General features: G+C 38.5%; 1 protein-coding gene across 1 annotated transcript in view; it reads right to left on the bottom strand.

Moving 5' to 3' along the window:
- NPAS2 (neuronal PAS domain protein 2) overlaps positions 1-19469 on the bottom strand; it is a 112426-nt gene that overhangs the window by 70974 nt on the left and 21983 nt on the right. Inside the window, 1 exon segment of the mRNA XM_036028370.1 lies at positions 7456-7547. Coding sequence (XP_035884263.1) covers positions 7456-7547 — 92 coding nt within the window.

A 19469-nucleotide genomic window follows, 5' to 3' on the forward strand; every position in this document is an offset into this window, starting at 1 on the left:
TAGCTTCTTTGGGATAGAGGGCTGTCTATATATCAGTTAAGTCCATTTCATGTCGGGCATTGTTCAATGCCACAATATCTTTCTTGATATTTTGTTTGGAAGATCTATTGTTTTTTGACAGTGTTGTGTTAAAATCCCCCACTGTAACTGTGTTGCTCTCAATATCTTTCTTGAAATCCTCTAAGATTTTGTTTATGTATTTGGGTGCTCCTATTTTGGGGGCATATAAGTTTACAATGTTTATGTCTTCTTGGTGGATTCTTCCCTTGAGTATTATGAAGTGACCTTCTGGGCCTCTCTTTGTGGCCTTTTTGGAAGTCTATTTTGTCTGATATGAGTATTGCTACCCCAGCTTTATTTTCCTGTCCATTTGCTTGGAAAATTTGTTTCCAACCCTTCACTTTCAGCCTGTGCAGGTCTTTTATTCTGAGGTGGGTCTCTTGTAGGCAGCATATGTGTGGGTCATTTTTTCTTATCCCATCAGCTATTCTATGTCTTTTGATTGGAGCATTTAATCCATTTACATTTAAGGTTATTATTGATAGGTACCATTCACTTGTACCTGCCATTTACATACCTCTGTTCCTTTCTCTCTCTTTCTCTTTTCCTTCCTTTCCTTAAAGCATTCCATTTAGCATCTCTTGCAGAGCTGGTGTGGTGGAGGTGCGTTCTTTTAGACTTGTTTTGTATAGGAAGCACCTTATTTGTACTTCTATCTTGATTAAGAGCCTTGATGGGTAAAGTAGTCTTGTTTGCAGACCTCTGGTTCTCATTACTTGGAATGTTTCTTGCCATTCTCTTCTGGCTTGGAGCATTTCCATTTAGAAGTCAGCTGCTAGCCTTATTGGGGCTCCCTTGTATGTTACTTCCTGTTTTACCCTTGCTGCCTTTAAGATTCTCTCCTTGTCTTGAAATTTTGCCATTTTAATTATGATGTGCCTGGAGGTGGGCCTCTTTGGGTTCCTCTTGATTGGGACTCTGTGTTTCCTGGATTTGTGTGAGTTTTTCTCTCATCAAATTAGGGAAGTTTTCCATCATTACTTTTTGAAGTAGGTTTTCTATCTCTTGCTGTTCTTCTCCATCTGGTATCCCTATTATATGGATATTGTTACATTTCATATTGTCTTGCATTTCTCTTAATCCCTCTTCATTCTTTCTGAGCCTCTTTTCCTTTTCTTGCTCTTTCTGGGTGTTTTTTTCTACTTTCTCCTCCAATTTGCTGATCTGATCGTCTTCATCAATCCTGCTTTTTATTCCTTCTACTGTATTCTTCAGTTCTGAGATTGTATTCTTCATTTCCTCTTAGCCCTTGTTGATAGTTTCTATTTCCTTTTTCATGTCGATATAGTTTTCATTGAGTTCATTGTAGTTCCCCTGTAGTTCCTGGTAGCTCATTGTGAGCTTATTGAGCTTCCTGATAATCCTTGCTTTGAACTCACTATCTGATAGTTGAGTTGCCTCTATTTCATTTATCAGTCTTTCTGAGGCTTCTTTGTTTCCCTTTATTTATGGATTGTTTCTTTGTCTTCCCATTGTTTGTGAGACTCTTCTTGTTAGCCTCACCTTCTTAAATTGATCTGTTCTAGCTCTCTGCGTTTATGGTGTGAACCTCTGTGGTAGAATATTCATGAGATTCAGTGGTGCAGTCTCCTTGGGCATCCTGGTGTTCAGAGCTTCCTCCTACTCTTTTTTGTGACCAGTTGGAAGGGGAAGGAAAATGGTTTAAGATAGCAAGACAGTATTCTACGATATTTACAATAGCAGCTAGTAGAGAAGAGCTAGGAGATCCTTTGGCTATGTATATTGTTAACCGTGATCTTCCACTGAAGTATCCATGTTTTAGAAAGGATGGAAAGAAGATAAGACTCTTGTTGGGGAGGGAAGGATTATGAGTTGGATCTAGAAAGCATTGAGGTTGTGGGAGATCAGATTCTGAGGTAAAATGAGCATAAAGAATAGTAGATAGGTGTAGTATGTGAGAGAATAGAGTTAACCACTACAGTAATGGAGTTCAGGAAACCATGATGTGGGTTAAGATTTGGGAGGAGTGTTGTGTAGTATTTATAATTGTATGTAATAGCTATTATTTATAGTAGTATTAGAGTAATAATCATATCAGAAATTCTATGAGATCTTGATAACAAGAATAGGGAGTATAGAACCTTGAGTAATATAGTAATGGAATACAAATGAAGTGAAAGACAGTAAATTAGCAATACACTATGAATGAGATAACAGGAGAAACCTGTCAAATGATACAATATAATCAGCCAAGCAAAGAAGACTATAGAGAAAGAATAGGAATACCAAAAGACTAATAAAATAAAAAACATAAGAATAATGAAAAAGTGATAATACAAATATGCAATAACTTTCAGTTTAAAAAAAGCAAAAAGGAGAAAAAAAGAAGAAAAAAACAGAAGATGGAAGGGAGAAGAGATAAAATTGGAAAGAAAGGAAGAAAGAATAACACTAGAAAGAAGGAAAGAGAAGCAAAAGGAATTGAGAGATATAAAAATAATAAGAATTAAAAAATAAAAAGTTACTTAAAAAAATCAAACAATGAAACAAAAAAAAACTCTTGTTGATTTCAAACTGGCCGAACTAGTTTTTCTGGTTTTGCTGGCTTCTGCAGGCTGAGGGGTGATGGGTATTGCTTTTCTCCCTTCCTGTTCAGCACTCAGTCAGCCTCCTGCCTACTCTCCCCAGAGCCAGTCAGGTGCCTCTCCACAGGGCCCTGGGTGTGGGATCTGGGCCTTCCTAAGCACGCTCTCCCAAATTCACAGCTGTGGGCTCCTGGGATCCTGCATAGTGCACGCATGTGCTTTCTCCTGGTTCATGGCTGTTGGCTCAGGGGATCCTGTGGAGCACCGGCGCCTTCCCGGGGTTGATGGCTGTGGGCACCGGGGATCCTGCGCCCGTGCCTTTCTTGGGTTCACAATTGTGAGCTCCAGGTCTTCCACAAAACGCGTTCTCCCCAGGTTCAGGGCGAAGGCGTGGCCTGGCCGCCCTTTGTCACACAGCCTCCAGTGTACACTCTTTCCAGGGTTATACGTGGGTGCTCACAACCCCTGTGTGATTACCACTCAGTCCTCACTCTCTTCTCTGTGCCTTCAAGCAACCAGGCCTCCCCCAGTGTTGCTCTATGCTTGTTTGGCCAGGGAGGGAGTGGTTGACCCAGTTGTTTCTCAAGCACCCTGAGGCAGACCCAAGAGCACCAGGCCTGGGGTTGCAACCTCCGCAGTCCCCACGCTGATCCCTGGGCCCTTATTATCCTGAAGCATTCTCCTTACTCTCTGGTTTTTCAATGTCCGCTACAATTTTTAACCTCCTATTTTCATATGTGCTGTGGTACTGTTGGCTGTGTGCTCTGTTCCTCTGTAGGTCGGCTAGGTTTTTCTCCCATGGGTAGGGGAAAGTGGGATCTGCTCCCTCCTACCATGCTGCCTTCTTCCCTCCTGGCAGCAGTGTTTTCTCACAGACACTTGCTGTTTTGTTTTTATTTTTATTTTTATTTTTATTTTTAGTGTTAGACATATGTTGGATCTTTAATGAATATTTTTGAAGTATAACATAATGGTTTCATGTACATGTTTTGATTGAACCCTTACTTTTTCCTCTGCAGACTGAAATATCATAAAATCCAATTATTACATTTTTTCCTATTACTATATATCCACCCTTTTTAAAAATTACTTTATTGTTGTTCAGTTATGGTTGTCTGCATTTTCCCCCACCACTCCCTCCCACTCTAGCCAAACTTAGATTCCTGATTAGATGCTCATGATGCTGTCATAAGACACATCTGAAACTTGAGTTTTAAAATTCAGACTAAGTAATTCAGCAGAGGATAAGGTTGTAGTGGCAACTGGCTCCATGATGCACCGATGAGATGGGAGCGAGGAAAAACAGAGCTCATCTCACTAGAAAATACATCTCAGAGGCAGTAATGTAATGAGTGGACTGTTGCTGTAAATCTAGAACTGTTGCTTTACTGACTGTTTCTCTGAAATATAATCTTCCCCTAATGGACTTCTTTTCTGCTTTGGGGGAAAAATATCTAAACTGCAATGTATGCTTAGAAAGTTCTAGAAATATTTTGTATCACTTAGCTAGAGTGTTCCAGGATCTGCATAACCAAATGGGCACTACTTTGTTTAGGTTAGGATACTGTGGCTATGTGCACAGTAACAGGAACCTGAACTGATTCACTGCCTATGTGTAAAAGGTGTGGTTACAACATGCCAAAATAGGAGATGGTTCCTTTCACTAGGAAAATTATCACTGGGGTCATTTTATATTATACTTATATAGTGCAGGATTTAAAACTGAAAAATATTTATTAAAGCACATTTCTCCTTTTTTGATATCTTTTTTATTAATGTTCAAATACAGTTATCTCCATTTTCCCACCACCACTTTCCCCCATCCTACCCCCAACTCCCATCCTCAATCCTAACCCTCTTTGGCTTTGTCCATGGTACATTTCTTAAGTAGACAGCATCCTCATGGATTACATCAGTGGATGTCTGGCAGTGTCTAGAGACCTGTTTGGTTGTCACTAACTGGGGAAGGGTTACATCTAGTTGGTAGAGGCCAAGGATGCTTTGAAATGTCCTATAATGCACAGGATACCACCACAACAAAGAATTAGCAGGTCCAAGACATCAATAGTGCTAAGGTTGAGAAATCCCAGATTAGATATATGGGTCATAGTGAATACAGAGGTACATCTTAGTAATTTTTATTTCTTTTCCCCCTCACACATTTTCCTAAATGATTTTTCAATCATATTTTCAGAGCTCCTGGAGGTGCATTTTTTAAAGAGGTAGGGGTACTGCTGATGTGTCAGTTGGACCTTTTTGGAAAAAGCAGTTCTAATACTGGGAAAATTATCTTCCTGCACAGTAAGCCCATGCCCCTCTTGAATTTATAAAGCCAGTGGGTGTGCAAAAACTGAAGGTATTTATAAATGGGAGATTACTTTTATCAGCTCATTGGCATTTTCTGTCAAATTCACTAGAACTGAACTGAGTCACTACTTGCTCATCGGCAGTATTTGAGAGTGACTCAATAGAATGTGATTGCAAAATGACATGCCCCTGTCAATGTAAAGGTGCCTTTGACAGAAGATTTAGGGATGCCAAAGACACCATAATGCCTCAATTTTATACTTACCACACATGATAGGGAAATGAAACCATCCCTTTATGCCAATTCCTGATTCTGATAGGATGTCTCTTGTGTTCTCTGGAACAAACTCTAGCCTAAGGGAAAAGACTGCTGTAGCTTCTCTGAACAAAGTTTAGAAGTGCCTCAAACTCCCTCAGTACCGATCAACAATGGATTTCTCTCCTTTTATGTGTACTCATTCACCTACTCATACCTGGAATTTCTGCCAGCTTACACTTGACCGGCTTGGCTTGCCTGTAATCAAGTCATTTTTGTTTTTTTCAAACATTACAACTGTGTGGGTCCTCTTAGAATCTTGTTTGGGGCCTTTCTGAGAAAAAGAGGCACGAAGGAGGGATTCCAACCAAGGATATCAGCAGCTTAGCTTCCTAGGGCCTGATGGGTTCTGTCCTCATTTTGAAAGGGGAACTACTGGTTACCAAGACATGGCTTCTGAATTCTTCACATTCCCTGAAGTGGCTCTGAAAAACTGAGAGGGAGATGCAGCTGGAATGGGATACATACTATGAGTAAGCTGCACAGTAGAGAGTGATGACATCATCCTGTTGGTGTCACTGTTAGGTTTCAAACTACCAGGGGGCCTCCAGTGACTCATCACCAGGTATGTGTCTACTGAGGAACAACACATTGGAATAGAAGCATAAGATAGCCCAAGATAAATTAAAAGTACTAGTTGGTGGGTTTCCCAGACTCCTGAAAACTACAATTGACTCAGAAGGCCACCGGCTGTACAGGCTTAATTTCAGATCCATGTCACTCACTTAGCAATATTTCCTTTATCTGCTTAAGGGATATACTGGGAACAGAGGATAGTGCATCAAGAATATCCACACAAATCCAAAACCTTATTTTTCTAGAAATTCCAGTCATCTGAAATCTCTGTCCTGCCTTCCAGCCCAAATAATTATCTATTTTAAACTCTATGAAAGTCTTGTTTCCTCAAACACTTTTGATTCCTTGAAACTCAGTGAAAAAGAAAAGGTTGCATTACAGGCTCTTAAAAAGAGGTGGGTGCTATAGGGTTATGCATTTTAACTATTTTTCCCTTAGAATTAAAAGATAAAAACAATTTATCTGAAGTAGCATAATGATGCATTAATTCAACATGATATTTCACAAGCTACTCTAAGTATGAGACACTTAAAATACATTGCTTCTAAAGAATGTTCTGTATTTTCTTAGTTCACATGTACATTTAAGTATCATTTTATGAAAATGTTTATTAATATGTTTATATTTCCTAATGTTTGGATTTTCATTCTGGCATTTTCTTACTCTGATACGTTATTTTTACTGCCTAGTTTGTCTATGTAAATTAGAGTTTACGTCAGTCTTAATGAGGCACATAAAATGAGATACAGAAAGATTTATTCCAAGAAACTGCTCTCTAAAAACCTTGCCAGGAATAGCTGACACAGCCAGAGTCTTACTTCCTTTTGCTAAACTCATCTGTCCTACTTTTCTTCTCACTTAAGGGCCCAGACATGCTACGTCTGGGGCTCTCTCCCCCTCCACTATCACGTTCTTAAACTCCCAGTTTTATTCCCAGTTTAGATGCCAGAGCACCTGACCAGATATTTTTGTAGACTTATTGTCATTTGTTATGGAGGGGTTTCACCCATATACAAATATATGACATTAAGGAAGTCCACTGGCTCAGATTAGCCAGATTTCCATAATACAGCCCTGCAGATGGGTGCGGGCACTTCATTTTCTAAAGGAAGAAATGTGAGTGTATGTTTTTTAGCACAGAAAGGGTGTGTGCTGGGTGGGGAGGCAGAGGGTCACTAATGGTTGACACCTACATGCCATGTTGATGTAATATGAATTCAAGTTAAAAGTATAACTTTAAAAGAAGATATTTGTTTTCAAAATGTGTTCTACTTAGGGAAAAATGAATTATTGCTGGAGACAGTGCAGAGATGGAACTTTCCTCTCTCATTCCCCTCTCTCTAACCTACCTCCAGTTCTAGCCCCTCCCCATTCTCCCAACTAGGTATCCTCTGGTTGGGAGACCATGAGAGGGGCTTTCTGTGGTCACTATGGCAACAGTACATTCACACCTTCAGTTTGGGGATTCTTGTTTATAGCTCCAACGTAGTAGCCAAAATATAAGCAGTAGCATGAGAGCTTCAGGAGAGTATCTGTTTCAAGACCTCTTTCCAGGGCAAGAACAGTTGTTTGGGCACAGGATCTTATCTGGAATAAGCAGATACATTTTAAATTTGCAACAAGTTAAGTTAATTTAAAAGTGCACTTTACCTCTAACATCAGCTGGGTGAATTCTTCATTAGTGAGGAAGGAAGGTTTCCAGTCCTGCTGAATATGAGAGATTTCCATTTGTGCTGAGACTTCTGAAAAACAAAACAAAAGAACCAAAACAACAAACAACACACACACACACACACACAAATAAGTTTTTATATTCAAAGGCACCTAGGCACTGGAATTAATGAATGAAACACATGTTCTATCGATATAATTCTGTATAAACCTCTGTTCAGTTTAATTAAAGAAGCCAATATAAGGGAATAAATTACCCTGATTTCCAAGGACTGGAAACTTTGTATGTAATGGACTTAAAAAGCCTCTTAATGTTTTCACATTAAGCTTTCTGGGAGTAAAGTACAACACCCTCTTCATGGGTGTAGTGCCTGCAGCTAGCAGAAGGCACAGTATCCTTGGATTTCTATGTGACAAAGCACATCACCAGCAGTTGAAGTTAGCAGATGAAATTACCAAGTCAACAGGAACAAAGACTGGCATGGGGGGACATTCTTAAGCAACTTCTTTTTCTTCTTCTTTTTTTTTGTCAAAGCAAAGCAAAACACTTTGTTTCAAAATTTTAGAAATACTTTAGGCTTGTGGTATATTACCTACAGTGTCTATGCAGAATGTAGTATGTTTTTTAGCATTTCCTGGTACCCAAGTATATTGTGCTATAAAAATATGTGTTACTTAATTGCTTTTAAAGCCAGGATTTACTCTTCTCAAAACTTGACTGGGTTACTCTAGAGTGTTTCTGTGACTACCTTGTACTGATGATATGATTCATGTTAGTAAATTCAATAGTCATTGGTCTACACGGCCTCCATTAAATACTCTATTTCTGTAGCATTTTTGAAAGTGTTTAGTTTTATTACTGCAATATCTCTGATCAGATTATTACAGATAACTCAAATGCTATATCAGATATACTTGCTTTTCCCTCGGTTTATTGTGCATTTTTTAAAAGTTTTTTTTTCACATTTTTTAATTGTTGTTCAAGCACAGCTGTTTCCATTTCCCCCCACCACCCCCCACACACCAGCCATCCCCACTTCCCATCCTTGATCCTACCCCTCCTTTGGTTTTGTCCATGTGTCCTTTACACATTTTCCTTAAAGCCATTCCCAATTTTTTCCCCATTACCCTCTCCCACCTCCCCTCTGGTTACTGTCAGTTTGTTCTTAATTTCAGGGTCTCTGGATATATTTTGCTTGCTCCTTTGCTTTGTTGATTAGATTCCACTTATGGGTGAGATCATAGGGTATTTGTTTTTCACCATCTGGCTTATTTCACTTAGCATAATTCTCTCCAGTTCCATCTATGCTGTCAAAAAGGGTAGGAGCTCCCTTGTTCTTTCAGCTGTATAGTACACCATTGTGTAAATGCACCATAGTTTTTTGATCCACTCATTTACTGATGGACACTTAGTTTGCTTCCAGCACTTGGTTATTGTATATTGTGCTGCTATGAACTTTGGGGTGCATAGGTTCTTGGTGGTGTTTCAGCATTCTTAGGATATAATACCAGCAGTGGAAGTGCTGGGTCAAAAGGCACTTCAATTTTTAGTTTTCTGAGGAAATTCCATACTGTTTTCTACAGTGGCTGCACCAGTCTGCATTCCCATGAACAGTGTACTAGAGTTCTCATTTCTCCTTGCCAGCACTTCTTGTTTGCTGACTTGTTTATCATGGCCATTTTCACCGATGTGAAGTGGTATCTCACTGTGGTTTTAATTTGCATCTCTCTGATGGCTAGTGATGCTGAGCATCTTTGCATATGTCTCTGGGCCCTCTGTATGTCCTCCTTGGAGAAGTGTCTGTTCAAGTCATTTGCCCATTTTTTTAATTGGGTTGTTTGCCTTCCTAGAGTGGACTTCCTGGAGTGAGTTCTTTATGTATTTTGGAGATCAGACCCTTGTCTGAGGTATCATTGGCAAATATATTTTCCCGTATGGTCGGTTTTCTTCATTTTGTTAATGTTTCTTTTAACTATGCAGAAACTTTTTATTTTGATGAAGTCTCCTCATTTATCCTTTCTTTTATGTCCCTCACTCTAGGGGGCATATCAGTAAAAATATTGCTGCATGGAATATATGAGATTTTCCTGCCCATGTTCCCTTCTAGGAGTTTTATGATGTCATGACTTATATTTAAGTCTTTTATTCATCTTGAGTTTATTTTTTGTGTGTGGTGTAAGTTGGTGGTCAAGTTTCATTTTTTTCCTTGTAGCTGTCCAGATGTCCCAGCACCATTTGTTGAGGGGGATATTTCTACTATATTTTATGCTTTTGCTCCCTTTGTCAAATATTAATTGACTGTAGAGATTTGGGTTTATTTCTGGGCTCTTTAATCTGTTTCATTGATCTGTATGTCTGTTCTTATGCCAGTACCAGCTTGTTTTTATTACAATGGCCTTGTAATATAGTTTGATATCTAGTATTTTGATCCCTCCTACTTTGTTCTTCTTTCTCAAAATTGCTGCAGCTATTCAGGGTAATCTATATTCCATATAGATTTTTGAAATGTTTGTTCTATATCTGTGAAATATGTCACTGATAGTTTTAATAGGGATTGCACTGAATCTGTAAATTGCTTTGGGTAGTATGAACATGTTGATGATGTTAATTCTTCCTATCCACGAACACAGTATATCCTTCCATTTATTTGTGTCTTGCTTAATTTCTTTCTTCAGTGTTGTGTAGTTTTCTGAGTACAGGCTTTTTGCCTCCTTGGTTAGGTTCTTCCTAGGTACTTTATTTTTCTTGTTGTTATAGCTAATGGGAATTTTTTCCTGATTTCCATTTCTGATATTTCATTGTTGGTGTTCAAAAAAGCCTTTGATTTCTGAATGTTGAGTTTGTATCTCACTGCTCTTCCAGATTCATTTATTAGGTTGAGTCTTTTTTTGGTAGAGTCGGTAGGGTTCTCTATGTGCACTCTCATGTCATCTGCAAACAATGACAGTTTGGTTTCCTCCTTTCCGATTTGGTTGCTCTTTATTTCTTTTTCTTGTCTGATCACTGTGGCTAGGACTTCCAATACTATATTGAATGGAAATGGTGAAACCAGACACGCTTGTCTGGTTCCTGATGTTAGTGGGAAAGCTTTTAAGTTTGCATGTTCATTATGATGTTGGCTGTAGGTTTCTCATATATGGCCTTGATCATATTGAGGTATGTTCCCTCTACTCTCACTATGCTGAGTGTTTTTATCATAAATGGATGCTGTACCTTATCAAATGCTTTTTCTGCATCTAGTGATATGATCATGAAATTTTTGACTTTCTTTTTTTTATGTTATGTATTACCTTTATTGGTTTGCAAATGTGTACCATCCTTGCATCCCTGGGATGAATACCACTTGATTATGATGTATGACCTCTTTAATGTATTGCTGAATGTGGTTTTCCAATATTTCATTGGGGATTTTAGCATCTATGTTCATCAGTGATATTGGCCTGCAGTTTTTTTTCTTTGTTGTGTCTTTATTCAGTTTTGGGATTAGGTTGATGCTGGCTTCATAAAAAGCATTTTGGAGCCTTCTGTTGTCTTGGATTTTTTTGAATAATCTGTGAAATTAGGGGTTAGCTCCCCTTTAAAGGTTTTGTAAAATTCTCCTGTGAAACCACCTAGTCCAGGTCTATTGTGTGCCAAGAGTTTATCTTACTGCTTTGATTTTGTCATCTGTTATTAATTTGCTTAGGCTTTTTGCTTCTTCTTCATTGAGTTTTGGAAGATTATATTTTTCTAGAAATTGCTCACTTCACCCATGTTTTCAAATTTTGGCATGTAGATCTTCATAGTAATTTCTTATGATCCTGTGTATTACTGTGATATTAGTTGTAATCTCTTCTCTTTCACTTCTGATTTCATTTACTTGGGTTCTCTCTCTTTCTCTCTTTCTCTTTGATAAGTCTGCTTAAAGGCTCATTGATTTTGTTTATCTTTTCAAAGAACTAGCTCCTGGATTTATTGTCCTTTGTATTGTTCTTTTAGTCTCTATGTCATTTAATTCTGCTAGGATCTTGGTTATTTGCTTCCTTCTACTTGCTCTGGGTTTTGTTTGTTGTTGTTCCTCAATTCTTGAGATGTAGGGTTAGGCTGTTTGTTTGACATGTTTCTATCATTTTAGTTAGGCCTGTATTGCTATGAACTTTTGTCTCAGGAGTGTCTTTGCTCTGTTCCATATATTTTGGACTGTTGTGTGTTCATTTTTATTTGTTTCCAGAAACCTTGTGATTTCTTCCTTGATCTCATTCTTAATCCATTCATTATTTAATAGCATGCTATTCAATCTCCATGAATTTGAGTGTTTTTGAGTTTTTTTCCTTGAGGTTTATTTTCAGTTTCAGTCCCTTGTGGAAGGAGAAAATGCTTGATATAATTTCCATTTTCTTAAATTTGTTGAGGCTTGTTTTATGTCTTACCATGTGGTCTATCTTTGAAAATGTTCCATGTGCATTGGAAAAGAATGTGGACTTTTTTGGGGGGGGAGGTTGAAAGTTTATATGTCAGATAAATCCATTTGATCTAGGGCATTATTCAATACGAAAATATCCTTGATGATATTTTGTTTGGAAGATCTATCCATTTTTTTTAAAGATTTTATTTATTTATTTTTGAGAGAGGGAAGGGAGAGAGAGAGAGAGAGAGAGAGAGAGAGAGAGAGAGAGAGAGAGGGAGAGAGAGAGAGAGAGAGAGAGAGAAACATCAATGTGCGGTTGCTGGGGGTTATGGCCTGCAACCCAGGCATGTACCCTGGCTGGGAATCGAACCTGGGACACTTTGGTTCCCAGCCCGTGCTCCATCCACTGAGCTACGCCAGCCAGGGCTAGATCTATCCATTTTTGACACTGGTGTGTTAAAATTCCCTAGTAAGTGTGCTATTGTCTATATCTTCCTTGAAGTTATCCAAGATTTTCTTTATGTATTTGGGTGCTCCTATGTTGGGTGCACATATGTTTATAATATTTATGTCTTCTTGATGGATTCTTCCCTTGGACATTATGAAGTATCCTTCTCCATCTCTTATTATGGACTTTTTTGACATCTATTTTGTCTGATATAAATATTGCCACCCCTGCTTTTTTTCCTATCCATTTTTTTTGCAATATTTTTTTCTAATTCTTCACTTTCAGTCTGTGTAGGTCTTTTGTTTTGAGGTGGGTCTCTTGTAGGCACCATATGTACAGGTCATATTTTCATATCTATTCAGCTACCCTACGTCTTTTGATTGGAACACTTAATCCATTTACATATTAGGCTATTATTAATAGGTACTTATTAATGTCCCCTCCCTTGTACCTGTGTTCCTCTGTCTCTTGCTCTTTTTCTTCCTCTTCTTAAAACAGTCCCTTTAGCATTTCTTGTAGTGCTGATTTCATGGAGGTGTATTCTTGCAGCCTACTTGTGTTTGGGAAAGTACTAATGTCAACTCTCATTTTAATCGAGAGCCTCATTGGGTAGAGTAGTCTTGGTTGCAGGCCTTCACTCTTCACTACTTGGAATATTTATTGCCATTCCCTTCTGGCTTGTAGTGTTTCTGTTGAGAAATCAGCTGCTAGCCTCATCAGAGCTCCCTCATATGTTACTTTCTGTTTCTCCCTTGCTGCTTTTTAGATTCTCTCTTTGTTTTTAAAATTTGGCATTTTATTTATGATGTGTCTCACAGTAGGTCTCTTTGGGTTCATCTTGAGTGGGACCCTCTGTGCTTTTCAATCTTGCATGGCTTTCCTCTCTGCAGATTTGGGAAGTTTTCTGTCATTATTTTTTCAAACATGATTTCTATCCCTTGCTCCTTTTTTTCTCCTTCTGGTAGTCCTATGATTCAACTGTTGTTTTTGTTTCATGTTGTTTTGCAGTTCCCTTAAGCTATCTTCATATTCTTTGAGCCCTTTTTTGTGCAGCTGCTCTACCTGGGTATTTCTTTCTACTTTGTCTTCCAGCTCACTGATTCAGCCCTCTGCTTCATTCAGCCTGGGTGTAATCTTTCTAGTGTATTTTTATTCAGATATTGTATTCTCCATTTCCTCCTAATTTTGCTATAGTTTCTGTTTACTTTTTCTTACTGTTGTAGTTCCCACTCAGTTCCTTGTAGTTGTCACTGAATTCCTTGAGCATCCTTATAACTATTCTTTTGAACTCTATATCAGATAGTTTGCTCGCCTCTATTTCACTTAATCCTTTTACTGGGGAGTCTTACATTCCTTTTGATTGTGGGTTCTCTGTCTCCCCATTTTAGGTGACTCTTTTTGTTTATTTCTGTGATTCCTGATGCTCCACTTTGCCAGCTGTCTTTGTAGGATGAACTTCTGTGGGACTCAGTGGTGCAGTGTCTTTCATCTTCTTGTCTGGATGCTCTAGGGTTGCCATTTCTTTTGTTTGTGTGGGTTCTCTTGTTGTACTTGGGCTTCACCTGTTGGTGGCCCCTTTGTCTGTGGGATCTCTCCTCCAGCAGGATTACTGGTATTCACAACTCCCACCTTGTCTTGTATGCATCTGTTTTTATGCATTCTGTGCCACCTTTGGCTTCCAAGCTTCATATCAATTTGGATTCTGTTGACTGTTCACACTGTTCTTTGGAAGATCAGCTAGGTGTCCCAGTTGGGTGCACAAGCAAGTGGGTTCAGCTCCCACCTACCTTGCCCCCATCTTCCCCCTGTAAAATTGTTTTGACCATTAGGATCAAACTGAAGATTAACTGTCCAGGAAAGGAGTCTTTCTGGCAGTGTAAATTTGATTTAGGTGGAGGTTCATTCAACTTAATGGTAAAAGAAAATGAAAGGATATTTCTTCTACACAGGTAGCTTTTAGATCATTCAGTGTGGTTGGATACTTTCTAAACAACATATCACAATACTGCAAGGAGATATTTCATTCACTTTTTATTTGAACAATTCTATTATAGTCCTTATAAGTTAAAACTCAATACATAGCATAATATGTCTCAAAGCAAGTATGCAAAGTGTTTCAAAGGAAAGAAAAATATTAAATAGGAAATAAAATTCAGTGTTACAATCATGTCTCCACTGGCATTTGATATTACCAATATCATAGGCTGTAGGTACAGGACAGGTTTACCGAAGAGGTGTGGTCACACTGGGTTCTAACAAAGGAATCAAAACCACATGGGAGCTATTATGCTGGAAAACAATGCAATTAACAGATGAACCCCAAAATTCTATATATGTTAAGTTATAGCTGTGCCCTAGTGTGCTCACCTCCTGACTGATCCTGGTATGCACCAACAAGAAGCAGTATATCTTTGGGCTGTATGTGGTCAAAGAAAAGTCTGGGAAATGGTGCAAAAATAATCTCCTGTGCTGGGTGAGTATTATCCTGCCAACAGAGACATTACCCCTTGTTCTATAGCCTTCTCCACCACACTGTCATCCACTGAGGCAAACATTGAAGTGGCATAAATGAGAATTGGCATTTGATGCTGGGAGAAAATGGTATTAAATCAGGTTGTGATTCACACAGAAAGAGGAAAGTGTGCAGGGGAGCCTGGGCTTGTAGAAGTAACATTAGATGGACATGGATAAGGATGTCTAATACTCCTATTTACATAATTTAGAGATTTCTCTCTTATATACATAATGATGAAACAAAATTTTTCTACAGAAAAACATGGTCAGATTCTCATTTTGAATTACTTCAAAGGGAATAAGCATGCATTATAGGATCAAGATTTATCTCCTGAGCTGAGAAAATTGGGGTGCTTAAAAATTAGTAAGAAAAGAGCTAAATAATTATAACAAATACCTGGACCCAATCATTTTTCCTTACTTATCATGTAGCCTCCCTTCAGCATGAGGGTAGAAAGCATGTCTAAATCCACAGTTCTTAACCCTTGCTCCACACTGGAATCACCCAGGGATCTTTAAAAATATAAATGCTTGGGCCTTATCCAGGGGTGTGCTTGTAAAGGCTTCCCATGTCTACAATAGAAAGCCCTGATTTGAAGTGTTTGCCCATTTTGTGGTGTAAATACTCCCACAGTGACTGATTTCATGCTGTCAACTGGATTTCAAAACTCCTGGAAATTTAATGATCACCTTTTACAAGCTGTTATGAGTTGGCTCCATCTCACCACTGTGGGTTCCACCCTTATAAATTCTGATTCTTGACTTGTGAGTTGTTACCCAGCTATACATATTTTTAAAAGCTCCTTTTTAAAACATCTGCTGGACAGCAAGCTTGAGAACCAGTAATCTAAATGGTCATACTAATGAACAGCTATATCATAGCTATGATACAAATATCTGTAAGATCCCCATAAATCACCTCTTGAGGAGAAAAAGTATGATGTGGTGTTAAAAACTTGAGCTCTGGGATAGACTGCCTAGTATAAATCCTGCCCTTTTCTAGTTGTCTGAACCATCTCTGCGCCTTGGTTGCCTCATCTGTGAAATGATATTAACTCAAAGAGAGTGTGAATCTCAGATAGATGTACCTTAGCATGATGTTTGTCTAACTCATGAGAGCTGACTCTGGGATTCTGTGGAGTTCATGTCCATTTGGGTTATCAATAAAGTCACTGTCTGTTTTGTTTTTTGCTTTAATCTGAATTTTGATCCAATCACTGTATTTCTCCACAAAATATGCCACATGGTTTCTGATTTCTTTTGAGTATGAAATCACAAAGGATGAGTGAGATGCAGGGGTGCACAGGACTGTACAGAGTAGGCCAAAGGCAAGACAGAGACAGGAACTTCTGCTGTCAGGAGGCTGCATTTATGCTGACTGATCCTTTCTAGGTCCTAGATGTAACAATTCTGTAATTCCACAGCCAACAGAGCCCAGAATAAATGTCACATTAATGAGCATGATCTTAGCTGTCCTATTTAACAGCTGTCCTGCTTTTCAGTGGCACTGACCTAGTTTGAGTAATTTTACAAAATATCTTGGTAATCAAACTAATCTGATATTTCACTTGGCTAAATCATTATTTCAGAAATATAACCATTCTGATTATATTATTGGCATCATCAAATACTGCTGCAACACCATGTTCCAATCCTGCTTGACTGCTCTTCCTTGACTTTTAACAAAAGTAGTGAACATATTCTTTACTTTCCCTGGGAGGCTTTGGAAAAACTAAGGAGGAAGGACACACACACACACACACACACACACACACACACACGTCATTGCTGTCATAATTTAATAGGTATATACAATTATTAAAGAAATAATAAAAGAGTAAAAATATAATTAAACTTTTTAGAAATATATTTTATTGATTATGCTATTACAGTTGTTCCATTTTTTCCTCCCCTTTATCCCCCTATTTCCTGTACTCTGCCTCCCACTATAATTTCCCCAACTTAGTTCATGTTGATGGATCATGCATATAAGTTCTTTGGCTTCTCCATTTTCCATACTATTTTCAACCTCCTGTCTATTTTGTACCTACCATTTATGCTTCTTATTAGCTGTACCGTGTCCCCCATTCTCCCCTCTCACACTCCCCACTGATAACCTTCCATGTGATCTCTATTTTCTGTGAATCTGTTCCTGTATTAGTTGTTTGTTTAGTTTGTTTTGTCTTCTTTTAGGTTCAGTTGTTGATAGTTGTGAGTTTGTTGTCATTTTACTGTTTGAATTTTTTTATCTTCTTTTTCTTTGATAAGTCCTTTTCACATTTCATATAATGAGAGCTTGGTGTGATGAACTCCTTTAACTTGACCTTATCTGGGAAGCACTTTATCTGCCCTTCCATTCTAAATGATAGCTTTGCTGGACAGAGTAATCTTGGATGTAGGTCCTTGCCTTTCATGGCTTCAAATACTTCTTTCTGGCCCCTGCTTGCCTGCATTGTTTCTTTTGAGAAATCAGCTGATAGTCTTATGGGAACTCCCTTGTAGGTGACTGTCTCCAAAAGAAAGCTCTTGTTGTTTTTAATATTCTCTCCTTTTCTTCAATCTTGGTTAATGTAATTATGATGTGCCTTGGTGTGTGCTTCCTTGGGTCCAACTTCTTTGGGACTCTCTGGGCTTCCTTGGACTTCCTGGAAGTCTATTTCCTTTGCCAGACTAGGGAAGTTCTCTCTCATTATGTTTTCAAATAGGATTTCAATTTCTTGCTCTTCCTCTTCTCCTTCTGGGACCCCCATGATTCAGATGTTGGAAAGTTTAAGGTTGTCTGGGAGGTTCCTAAGAATTAAAAAATTCTTGTTTCTTTGCTCTGTTCTGGTTGAATGTTCATTTCCTCCTTCTGCTCCAAACTGTTGATCTGAGTCCCAGTTTCCTTTCCTTTACTATTGGTTCCCTGTACATTTTCCTTTATTTCACTTTTCATAGCCTTTACTTTTTCCTCTATTTTGCAACCATACTCAACCATTTCTGTGAGCATCCTGATTACTAGTGTTTTGAACTCTGCATCTGATAGGTTGGCTATATCTTCATCACTTAGTTGTATTTTTCTAGAGTTTTGACCTGTTCCTTCATTTGGGCCATTTTTTTTGTCTTGGCTCTTTTGTTATGTAGTAAGGGACAGAGCCTTAAGTATTCACCAGGGTAGGGCAACCCACAGTACTGAGTGGTGTCACTGTATGTGGGGGAGAATCCAAGAGGGAACAATGCCTGTTGCTCTGCTCTTTGCTAGCTTTCAGTCACTTCCTCCTCTATCCACAAGCAAATTGGACGCTTCTGGTGCTGATCCCAGGGTGGGTAGTTTTGTGTACATTCTAGGACCCTGTGGGTTCTCAATCTCTCCTGTGAGTCTGGGAGTTTTTTCTGCTTCCTCAACCCCCACAGATTATTTCAGTTAGAGGTTTTGAGGCTTTGTTTCCCAATGCTGGAAGCCTGGATTGGGTGGTCTGTCTTGCTCCCCAATAGTTCCTCCTGGTTTATCTGCATGCAGATGTGGGACCACCTGCTCCAGCAGCCACTGCCTTGGCCTGTGCTCTTTCCCCGCTGGCTGCCCACCTCCACCCTCCTTCCGGTCTGGATGAATGTTTCTTCTTTAATTTCTTGGTTGTTGGACTTCCATATGGTTTGATTTTCCAGCAGTTCTGGTTATATTGTGTTTTTAAATTTGCTGTTGTCCTTCTTTTGGTTGTGTGAGGAGGCAAAATGTATTTACCTATGCCTCCATCTTGGCCAGAAGTCCTATGTCATGAAACTTTATAATGTCCCAGCTATGCCTTCCTTCACGACATCATCTTATCTAGGAATATGCTCACTGGAAGAGAAGCATCATCACAAACACAGAAGAACTGTAGTTATCACCTCAATCTGACATTTCTGATTTGATTATGTATGCTCTCATGGTTAAGAAAAAAATAATTCTGCTCTTGATCGTTAATATCTACTGAACCTTCTTAACTACTCTCAAATATTTTGTACTGTATATAGGTGAAAGCATGGGTCATCAGTGCTAACAGGGGGGGAAGAGTTTAAAGGAGAGTAAAAGGAAGAGAAGATGAGTTGGGAAAGTCATAAATTCAAGGGTGGATTCAAGTGGTAAATTCATATAATGGAATACTCTATTTTATACTCTACCAGAGGAAATGAACTAGCCATAGAACCAGAAGTACACATATTAATCTCACAAACATCAAGTTTATACATATAATTCTGCCTGAATGATATCCCAACAGGCAAAGCCAATCTCTGGTATTAGAAATCAAAATAGATATGACCTTTGAGGAAAACAGAGGTAGAAAGAAGAAAGGGGTATCTATTGGGGCAGCTTCTTTTTCTTGACCTGGGTGTTGGTTTCCCAGTTGTGTTCTTTTTGTGGTATCTCATTCAACTGTACAGTTATGATATGTATATTCTCTGTACATATATGAAGTGTTAAAAAATTTTTTTTAAATGGATCTCTGGGCGAACTGGATAGCCCCATGCAAAAAGCTGAATTTCAATTTCCTATCTCATTCCATGTATAAAAATTAACTCAAAATGGATCAAATATCTAAATTCTCAACTTATATCTCATATCTAAATATTTAATATTTAGCTTAAGACTGTAAAACTCTTAGAAGGGAATATAAATGTAAATC

Source organism: Phyllostomus discolor, chromosome 6, assembly GCF_004126475.2.
Source record: "Phyllostomus discolor isolate MPI-MPIP mPhyDis1 chromosome 6, mPhyDis1.pri.v3, whole genome shotgun sequence".
Lineage (NCBI taxonomy): Eukaryota > Metazoa > Chordata > Mammalia > Chiroptera > Phyllostomidae > Phyllostomus > Phyllostomus discolor.